The following is a 10,754-nucleotide window of genomic DNA, read 5'->3' on the forward strand; positions in this document are numbered from 1 at the left end:
CATGAGGCACTTGTGTCTTGTGCACTTGGGGGCGGTCTGCAGGTCCAACCCCCTCCCCTATTCCTCTCAGTGTGTTACCTGCTGCCTTCCTGTCACATTTCACCCCTGCCTGCCACATTCCTAGTTATCTCAGAGGGAGCTGCATACCTTTGCCCCAAGAGGCAGCTCTTACTGTAGCAAGAATTTTACCTTTCTGGTTGTAGGAGTGGGCAGACGATCAGTCAAAACAGGCGGCTGTGCAGGAATCGAACAGAGTGGGAAGTCAGTGTTGGTCTGTGTTAGCAGCCAGACATCACTCTACACCAGTGGTTCTCAACCTTTGAAGAACAAAGTGGAGGTGGTCAGCGCTGACGCGTCTTGACTCGATTAGATTTCACTCGATTATCAATTTGTTTAGTTGACAACTATTTAAATAATCACTTCACTCATTGAATATGTAGCTTTAGCTGTGCCTTTTGGAGCATCTGCCTGATTTCTCTGGAGATTATTGTTAAATTTCAGAAAAATTTTATTTATTTATTTATTTTTTGACGCTGAAGTGGCACTTAACAAACAAAATCCTGTAATTTGGGAAATCTTTAAAGATCCTTAAAAATTAAATGAAATTATCTTACTATGCATTGTACAGCTCCATTGTTACTGGTTGCCTCTATCCACCTGCAACCAATTTAATTTACAGTTTTATTACATTTATGTAATAATAAATATAATTACTTAAAGGCTAAAGAAGAACCAGGTGCTGCTGAAGAGCAGTGAAGATCTGGTTGGATGTGAGGTGGACCAGGACTTTTAAGACTTTTTTTGTCATATGTACATGTTACAATGAAATTTGCATGCATTTCATCCGTCCTCCCGAGGGGTACAGGGGGTAGTGTCTTGCTCAAGGGCACACCTGGTGACAGGGACAGGAGTTTAAACCAGGAACGTTCTGCATCCCGGGCCGATGCTCTACCCATTGAGCCACTTTTCTGATGTAGCTTTTGTTCGGCTTCATTAAAGTCAACTCTTGTAGAAATCTATTTGTTTCTGCTGATCTTGTTGCTGTCCCCCCTCAGATTTCATGCCCACACTGGGGGTCCTGATCCCTATGTTGGGAAGTACTGCTCTAAAGTGCTCTGTCCTAAAAATACAATTGAGTGGTGAGAAGCGATTTATCTTTTTATAGATGCTGCATTTGATCTGCGACTGGTTGTAATGAGCCGCTATTTACTACAAATGACTCGACCAGTAGTTGTTAAATTTACAAATCAGAGAAGCAGTTTTTTTTTATATATGGTAAAGTAAACACATATAATTCAAACAGTCCTGTGGAAGATGTGAGAAGTGTTGTAGATAACAGATTAGGTTTTTCTTTCTAAATATAATCGTAACACGCAGAAGGCAGAAACAGCAGCATTCACTGGCTCAGCCCACTGCTCTTTCCACTGCTGGAGAAGAGCCACTCCTGTTCTTCTTCTTCATAAAGTTTCTGGTGTACATCTCAAAGTACTGTCAGAAGAACAAGTTTAAACCTCTCTCTTGTGTGTGTGTGTGTGTTGTCTCTAGCTGCTCACATTCGTTCTGTGCTCGTGTTTAGTGTGGCAGCCCACAAGAACGAGGACAAATTATTAGTCAGCTCATTTTCTATTTAACACAGGCTCTTAAACTTACGCCTGCCACAAACCAAAGAAATGTTTCCTCAACTGATGCTCAAATAAGAGCAACCAGTCTTTTTTTGAGATCTGTGCGGAGGCTCGACGTGTCGCAGCTGACACCTCCAGCCGGCGACCCTGATATAGTCATCACGTAAACGTCAGGGCAACTCGCACACCTTGAAGAGCAGCGATAATGTAGACCAGTTCATCTGAACTAATAACATGCACGGGGGCCCTCTGCTAATCTGAACGCACTGAAAGCCTGCATACCCACCCCACTGTGCACATACACACCACCTCTGCTCACAGATGTGCGCACACACACACACATCTCCTCCTGTGCAAGTACTACTACAGCAGCTCCATTGAGGAGGCTTCTCTAGGTCTGACAGAGCAAACGGCTGCCGGTGACTCAGACTGGCTGTCTCTGATCTCGCATTGAATTAAAACGCACGCCCCCTGGTGGCCGTTTAGGGACTGTTGGCCTTCATCTTTCTCCTGCCTTGATTAAAGTGCCGGGTTCATATATATATCTGTGTGTGTGTGTGTGTGTGTGTGTGTGTGTGTCTCCTGTTTTTACCACAAGGATTAACATAACATTTCACTGTAGGTTTGTGTTTTCATGGTGAATTGCTGAACACGGCCAATAGAAATTCCATATTTTACAAACTTTCTGCAAACGTGGGTCTTTTATTGTATTGTATTGTTTTCATGCACCTGTCACAGAACAGCTGGGATCTAACCGGCTGCATGTTTCTGTTCGTTTTGCAGCTTCTTAGACAGAGTCGACGTGGTCAGGCAGAATGACTACACACCCACCGATCAGGTGAGATGTTCAACTTACATTGAGACATTTATTGTTATTATGTCACTTATCAATGTTAATTACGAGAACTGGAAAATGTTATAGAGGAAAGAATACTGATAATCTGGAACTAGGTATTGTTTTGCATTTTTGCTTTAAAAATGACAAATGACATTGATAAACTAGATAATCCAGCTCCTACCCATGCCTCTGCAACCTCTGTTGCTGACTGCAACAAGTTCCTTGTTCCTTTGTCCTTTGTCTCCAAAGTAGAGTCAATAAGATGGGGGATCATATAAAACACATCCTTCTTGGATGTGACTTGTCCATATCAGAAATCCTTGGTCCATTTTTCTCCCATTACTCTGTCCAAAGTAACCAGATACTATAACTCACTTGAAGGCAACATCCAGTTTGTGTGATATCAACTGAACTAAGTTCTTAATAAATGTCATAGATTGTTTAAGACAACATTTGCTCTCTGTATTGAACAAATCCCTGACTACTGGCTGTGTTTCTGATTATTTCAAAGTTGCCTGCATACAGCCTGTGTTAAAGAAACCTGAGCGTGATCCAAATCTACCCGACAGTTATGCATTGTTTCAGATGACTGATATTAAATCTTTAAACTTTTTTTTTAACTGACACCTGAATTAAAGCAGGTTTAAGTTTGATGTATGTGGACTTCATCTGAACAGTAACCCACACTGTTTAATTTCAGCCTGAATTCACCCAACATCCTGCTTGTCCTCCATACGTTCTCTTTTGATCTAAGTTTAATTATCATTATGTCCCTCTTTCTTACATCACCTCCTCTCTTAAATCTTTTTCTACTCTCTACTCTCCTATTCCCACTTTATTATCCAGGACCTGTTGAGATGCAGAGTCCTGACATCCGGGATCTTCGAGACAAGATTTCAAATAGATAAAGTCAATTTCCAGTGAGTTAACTAAATGTTTTTTTTTTTTTAAATAACAATAACAATGTGTGTTAAACATCATAACTCTGGTTTTATTGTGTGAATTAAAATTTAAACTTTGTTTTTATCACAGCATGTTTGATGTTGGAGGTCAGAGGGATGAACGTAGAAAATGGATCCAGTGTTTTAACGGTAGGGTCGTTGTAGCTTTATCGTCCTGCTGAAACCGATGATGACTATGGATTTTATTTACTAGGTATTTTTTGGAAACCTGATGTTTTGTGTGTGTGATACAGATGTGACAGCTATCATCTTTGTGGTGGCGAGTAGCAGCTACAACATGGTGATCAGAGAAGACAATCAGACCAACAGACTACAGGAAGCCCTCAACCTCTTCAAGAACATTTGGAACAACAGGCCAGTGAAAAGTTTCTCATTTAAAATGTTATGTTATAGATGTTCAACGCGGGGAGACGAAACTAGCAAAGCTTTTTCTTTAGAAAAATATACATACTAAGACTAGACTATGTCTCAACAGCATACAAAACTACATTCATACATTACATTACATCGTGTTACTACCCTCCAATTATTGTTTAATCTTCCAGTTGTGAGACCCGTACAGTAACTCTGTTTCTGTACGATTCTCCAATCTGACAAACGCACTTTTTTGACCATTGAGACACAATGTTCCACAGAAGGAAAGCCTATTTGAAACAGTTAGTGGCTGATAGGACTTAACCCGAAAACCAACACACCACTGAGTTGAGGGACATTGTTTTAGGAGGTTTTACCTGCTACCCTTATAAAAGTAAATTGAGTGTTTAATTCACCCGAGAGGCTGTGTTTATCTATGTGCATGTGCGTGTCACGCCCTCAATATGATCTGTCGCCTTTGCTTTCTGCCTAAATGCACCGCTGAGCTATTTACCAAATGTTCTGCACTAAAAGACAAAATATGACGGCTATTTCACATATGTACTCCATGTGAACTAGGTTGCGAGCTGCATAGTACACTCTGACAGTGTTGTCACGATATATTTTCTGTACATTTCGTACGAGTTCCTCCTCAGGATGTGTATACAGTGGGAGAAGACCTTCCTCCCTTGCTTCATCTCCCTGTTAGAACATATGGGCTGTTTATGACAGGAGCTCTAAGACCTTTTCGGCCCAGAACTCCAAAGATTAAATTATTCTCTTGTTCTTCAGCCAAAACCCATTAAAATGTAATGCCACTTGAAAAAGGGCAGGCTCTCCAGTAGCAGACCTGTAATGGTTTTAGGGTCCTCAATGAAAGTCCAAAGAAATCTGGCACTGAACTAATTTTTCATTTCCCACCACAGGTGGCTACGGACCATTTCGGTAATCCTCTTCCTGAACAAACAGGACCTGCTCGCTGAGAAGGTTTTGGCAGGGAAATCTAAAATTGAAGAGTATTTCCCTGAGTTTGCACGCTACACTACACCTGATGATGGTAAGAGTTTGACACTGATGCTTCTTGGTCTCGATACATACAGCAAAACACGCACATCAGTTTTTCTGTGTGTCTATTGCTTCAGTTTAGATGATGTGCGATGTTGAATAAAGTTTTTAAAAACAGAATAAAAAGCATTTAGCTCTAGCTTAGCCATCATGAAGCCTACAGATACAGACAAAAACTACATTTACATTTTAAATTTGAAGGATAATTGTAGTTTATTACAACCATTTAGACCCAGTTCTCACAGGTTTGCCATCATTTCTCAGTAGCACTGTACTCGCAAACTTTATTACAGAGATTTCAAAGTGAGGAGATATCGCAAGAAACACAACAAGTCAGGTTTTAAACAGAGTAATGTGAAATCAAGCTTATTTGAAAAGACTCAAGTTATTACCTAAACTGTGACGGTGTACAGTGAATTTCTGATTCAGCTTTGACTCGTTATCGATGTGGCCATAACACAGTTTTACTGTGTATATATAAGATATTCACATTTGGTTTCATGTCCAAATCGATAGTTTAACATATTCTAGATGAACCACTGCTATGTTTTATTATCTGACTGCTTGTGTTTCTTGCCTTGTTGGCATTTGGTTTAATGTCACATCTTCATAACAAGTTTGCAGGAAAAACAGTGTTATCGTTACTGATGGATAAACGGCTGAATGTCTGTATTATAAGATCCAACCTGTTATGACAGAATATTACACCTTTGAGTTCGTCCTCGTATCAGATGCAAACAGTAATTTGGGCAGTTTGTTTAAACCTAACAACTATAAATTAGCTAATACCAGGAATTAATATTGTAGCGTTCAGTATCTAGTATGTCCTGAACGATCATGACCACTGTGATCAGTGGCACAGTGAAAAAGTGATTTAAGTGACCAGATTATTTCTTCTCCAACAGCAATACCAGAGCCAGGTGAAGATCCCCGCGTCACAAGAGCAAAGTACTTCATTCGGGATGAGTTTCTGGTTTGTAGATCCTGTTTTACCTGTTTTCTTCTGTATGTAATGTCTAATTATTTTATAATATTTAATACTTGTACTTGCAGTTTACAGAACAGTGTTGCATAATGTGTGATTTTAAAAGAAATCTGACAGTTTGCTGTTAAGTTAATTCTTCAAACTGCCCTCTCCACTTTATTCCTCTCACCTGTTTTTTCTTTGTAAAAAAATTTTCCTCTTTAATTTTTTTAATATCAGGATGAGTTGGATGAGTTTTGCTAATAAAACTTCAGAATGAACCTAAAAACACAGTAGTATTGACCTACAGTGAATTAAGATAAACTGCCTGTCCAAACAAAAAGTCACACACTCTAATATTTCGTTGGACCGCCTTTAGCTGTGATAAAGTCATGCACTGTGGCATCATTTCGATAAGCTTTTGCAGTGTCTCAACATTTACCCCATTAAGAGTTGCATTAATTATTTTTTACCAAGATCTTGTATTGATGATGAGAGAGTCAGACCGCTGTGCAAGTCTTCTACAGCACGTTTTCCATAATAAGTCAAATTTTCACCTAATTACTTTGACACTTTCACTGTATTACTGACTGAAAATATGATTCAGGGGCAAATATAAATCATGGATGGTATGTTTCAAGTCCATAAACAGCAAAAGCAGTGAACAGAAAATTAAATGACATCACAGTTTGGTCTCACTGTCTGGTTGGCAAATGCTTTCTTGTACAAGCATTGTGCAAAGACACAGTGAGAGCTTAGCACCAAAGATGTTACCAAAAATCTCACAGAAATCTCAGGAAAACAGAAATCTCGCAGATGGCCATTTAAATGTTCAACTCGGATCTGTTGCAGAGGATATTTGTCTGAGAAAAGTTCTCAGTAGAGTTCAGTGGAAGGAGTTGTCTCAGAAACTAGGGGGTACATATCGTACCTCGGGGGGTACTTCTGAAGGGCTAAAAGTAAAAGATTTTATCAGCGAATATGTAAATTGTTGAAATGTAAACACAACAAAAAGTCTAACTAACTTAAAAACTCTGGGAACCACTGTCTAATAAAACTTGCCTTTCCTTTCATGTCTCTCTCAGAGGATCAGCACAGCCAGCGGGGATGGACGGCATTACTGTTACCCCCACTTTACCTGCGCAGTCGACACAGAAAACATCCGTCGCGTCTTCAATGACTGTCGTGACATCATACAGAGGATGCACCTACGGCAGTACGAGCTCTTGTGATGGGCAGCGGTATCCGGTCCACTTATCTACCTACTGCCCCACCTGTCAACCCCCCATGACCAGTTAGCCAATCACCCCCCTACACTTCCATCCAACTTCACCAAACAACCGAGCAAATGAGCGAGAGTCCGAACGCCTGCCCTCCCCTCCAGCCCAATACATCTTCTTCTGGTTACACAATTTCATAAAAACAGAACCGTCTTTTTAAGGAAACACATTTAACAACAGTTTCTTCAACTCTTAGCCAGGACTGACTGCTGTACTCAGCTACACTTTGACCCCAAGACTGGAGTCCCTCAGTGCAGGCTATCCTTCCTTTTAGCTCTCTTTCTCTCTCTCTCAGATATATGAAGACACTAACACTCACAGGTACATGCACACTACAAAATAAAACATTCAAAATCCTTAGACAGGTTTTAATGTCTCATATCACAGACACACGGACCCTTTTAAAACCAACAGGAAACAGCAATGGCTGAATTAAGTGATGCATCCTGAGAGAGAGGTGGTTTATTCACCGCGTGCTGAAGACAAAGCAGGAGGAAGATGACAGACATAACACAGAAGAGGGCTGTGAGCCTTTTTTTTTTTTTATGCCCGAGGACGGACAAATTGACTAACAGCTGCCTGTGGACATGAGCGTAAGTCGAACGTAAGAATACATGACTAGAAGAGAAGAAACCAATCGAGGAGGGACAGCAGAAAACAGAAAAGAAGAGGAAAAAAAAGAAAAATATCATACAATGCATAAAATCATGCATACCAGTGAACTTCATGCAGTGCAAAAAATCCAAGCTATATATATAGATATTTATATATGTGTGTATATAAATATGTATATATATAAATATAAATATTATATATTGCTGTAATAACACAATTCAACTTTTAAGTTTGTTAGTTTATACCCCATGTTGTGTGTTGGTGTACACTGTGTGTGTGTGTGATCTGCCTTTGTGCACCATTTAAACCCACCTACACAGACGCACGCGCACACACATTTTTGTATGGCAGTCAGTGTGAGGACACTCATTGACATAATGCATTCCCTAGCCACCTACTGTCGTGTAGACCATGCTAATCTATTCTGTTTCAATCTTTAATTTATCACGTGTACTGCCTTACCCTAACCCTAACCATCACAACTAACTGCCTCACCCTAAACTTCACCCTAACCAAAACCTTACTCTAACCCTAAAACCCAGTCTTAATTGCTTTTTCAACACCCTTCTCATTGTGGGGACCGGCTAAAATGTCCTCACTTTGTAAAGATTTCCTCAGTCCAATGGTTAAAAATTCATGCTGGTCCTCACAATGATAGCCATACAAACACATATGAAGCCCTTCGCCCCACTTCTGCTGCTGTTTGAGATCTACTCAACAAGTGGAAAATAAAAGAGAGATTTGATTTAATAAGGAAGAAAACAAAAGGAAAAGCATGAAGTAAAAGAAACTCACACACTCCAGCTCTCATCACTCCTCTCCACGTCTACACAGCGTCCCCTCCCCCCTCCCCCACCATCACCTTTTCGTCTTGTTGTATCCCCTCTCCCAGTCCCACTTCCTCCCCCTCCTGGCTTTAAGTACGTTTGTCTTTATTTTACTGCTGGACTATTATTCTTGTACAGACTGTAAAATGTATTATTTTGTACAACTTTATTGAAGAAAAAAATAACTTGTAGAAGATCCCTGTGCCTTGATCACGACTGTACGTGTAAAAATGAGCTAATATGTAAGTTATGTTTCACTGCGCTGTACAGCTGGACGGGTCTGTCCCACCTCGTCTGTGCTAGCTCACCCCTCCGCTGGGGGCTGGGGGGAAGGGCATCGGATCGGGGCGGAGGCCTTTCGTCTGTTGCTTAGTTTCCATTTTTTCCCACATTTGTTTGTTTGTTGATTCATTTGTTTTGCTTTGACTCTCCTCTGGTTTATATGATAGGATTTGGAAAAAAACAAAAGAAAAAAAGATAATCGGACACACCACCTTAATGCTATGTAGTGAAAGATGCTGAACCCTAACACAATTTAATATATATAAAATATATTTCAGATTTTATATTTTATATATAGGTACTGTACACTTATATCTATCTCCCTTGTGAGCTGCCCCCCAGGTTTCCTTTGCTTTCTGTCAGTAACATCTGCGTACATTTTCAGAAGGTGGTGATTCTGGGTGCAATGGGATGAGTATTCATTTCTTTTTTTATTTTAGCTTTAACTCTTTTGAAGAAGAGGGAAATATCCAATTGCAAAACATTGCTTGTTTCTACATAAACCAAATTCTTTTTGCTTAAACAAGAAGATACAGTTGTATGAAGTGTTTGGTTCATTCCTAGGCTCACTGTACTCTGATGTCCACATCACATTCACCAAGTTGCTACTTTATGTACAAGTAGCTGAAACAGATGCAGTCTAATCTAACTGTCCTGCAATCAACAGTGATAACCGAGTGGCATTTCTCACATTGTGCCAATAGCATAATATTAGTAAAAATAGACAATAGTAATGATGTGATGAGATGCTTCCTCTGACACAGACAAACTGTGCTGGCTGTACTGTGGAGAAATTTTCTTCTAAAGGTTTTTGAGTGAGGCACCACCTCCCAACCAATCAGAGAAGGTCAAACCCATATATCTCTGAGACACTTCAGGTTTTGACCATGGATGTATGGTTTGGACACAGGATCAGTATTTGACGCCCTGGTTGGATAGATTTCAAGTGTCTACATATTCTAGCTTTAATGATGATTAAGCTAATTATTAAGCACTTATCAAAACTAGGAATCACAAAGTGCTTTACAGGGGAAAAAGGAGTAAAATAGTCATGGTCAGTCCATGTATTCCCTCAAATTTAGATTAATTATCACAGATGTTTTGTATTACTGCAGGCATTGGGTATAGAAGGTAATCAGCATACATAAATAAAAAATAAATAAATACACGTATCAAACAGCCTATCCAAAATAAAAGACACATTAAAGTTGTAAAATTTTGATTGAAAGAAAATTGAAATTTCACCTAAATCTTTTTCTAAATGACTGTAAAGCTGAATCAACAAAAACTGAATCTTAACGCCTGGATTTATTGCAGGACTGATCCATTAAACTGCATTAGTTTTATCTAGGTGTACCTAAAAAAAAAAAAAAAAACAGCAACTGAGTGTAAACTAATGTGTGTTTCTGGCACACAGTCCTGAGGAATATCAAGTCACATCTACGTAGAACCTATGTAGAATAATTTTCATATTTTAGTGAAACACAACCAGTTTGGACAGTAATTTCCACCCAACATGTCTGAAGATTTGTTGTTAAAGATACAAAAACGGTCTCTGCCAAGACTTTGCTTTGAAAACAACACCACAGCCTTTTTTCTCAAGTCTCTCCAAGTTGGATTATCAAGGATTATATATTATAAGATATTATTCCCTGTGCTCTGTAAAAGAAAACTGAGTATATTTGTAGGTGTATCCATTCGGTTGTAGAGCAACTTGATATTTTACACACTGATAGTCTTCTCCTGGGATCATCCTCATAATATTCTAGCATATAGTTATTTGATGTCTTTTAAGAGCGATTTCAGTCTCCAGGTTTATTTATGTGCCTTAATCCATCAAATCTGCAGCAGTGATAATGTGAGAGAGAGTACGTTTACCGTTTATTTTTACACCAGCACCTCCTCACCTGTGCTCTTCTTAAGCCATACAGGCTGCAGCAGTCAG

General features: G+C 39.5%; 1 protein-coding gene across 1 annotated transcript in view; it reads left to right on the forward strand.

The window, feature by feature from the left end:
• The window catches only part of LOC113154865 (guanine nucleotide-binding protein G(s) subunit alpha-like), a 28,229-nt gene extending 20,484 nt beyond the window's left edge, over positions 1 to 7,745 (forward strand). The window contains exons 6-12 of the mRNA XM_026349273.2: positions 2,406 to 2,460; positions 3,307 to 3,380; positions 3,493 to 3,551; positions 3,656 to 3,776; positions 4,703 to 4,833; positions 5,747 to 5,814; positions 6,891 to 7,745. Coding sequence (XP_026205058.1) covers positions 2,406 to 2,460; positions 3,307 to 3,380; positions 3,493 to 3,551; positions 3,656 to 3,776; positions 4,703 to 4,833; positions 5,747 to 5,814; positions 6,891 to 7,037 — 655 coding nt within the window. The 3' untranslated portion in view covers positions 7,038 to 7,745. The remainder of the gene's footprint in view (positions 1 to 2,405; positions 2,461 to 3,306; positions 3,381 to 3,492; positions 3,552 to 3,655; positions 3,777 to 4,702; positions 4,834 to 5,746; positions 5,815 to 6,890) is intronic.
• Positions 7,746 to 10,754: the final 3,009 nt, after the last annotated feature.

Source organism: Anabas testudineus, chromosome 5 (genome assembly GCF_900324465.2).
Source record: "Anabas testudineus chromosome 5, fAnaTes1.2, whole genome shotgun sequence".
Taxonomy (NCBI): Eukaryota; Metazoa; Chordata; class Actinopteri; order Anabantiformes; family Anabantidae; genus Anabas; species Anabas testudineus.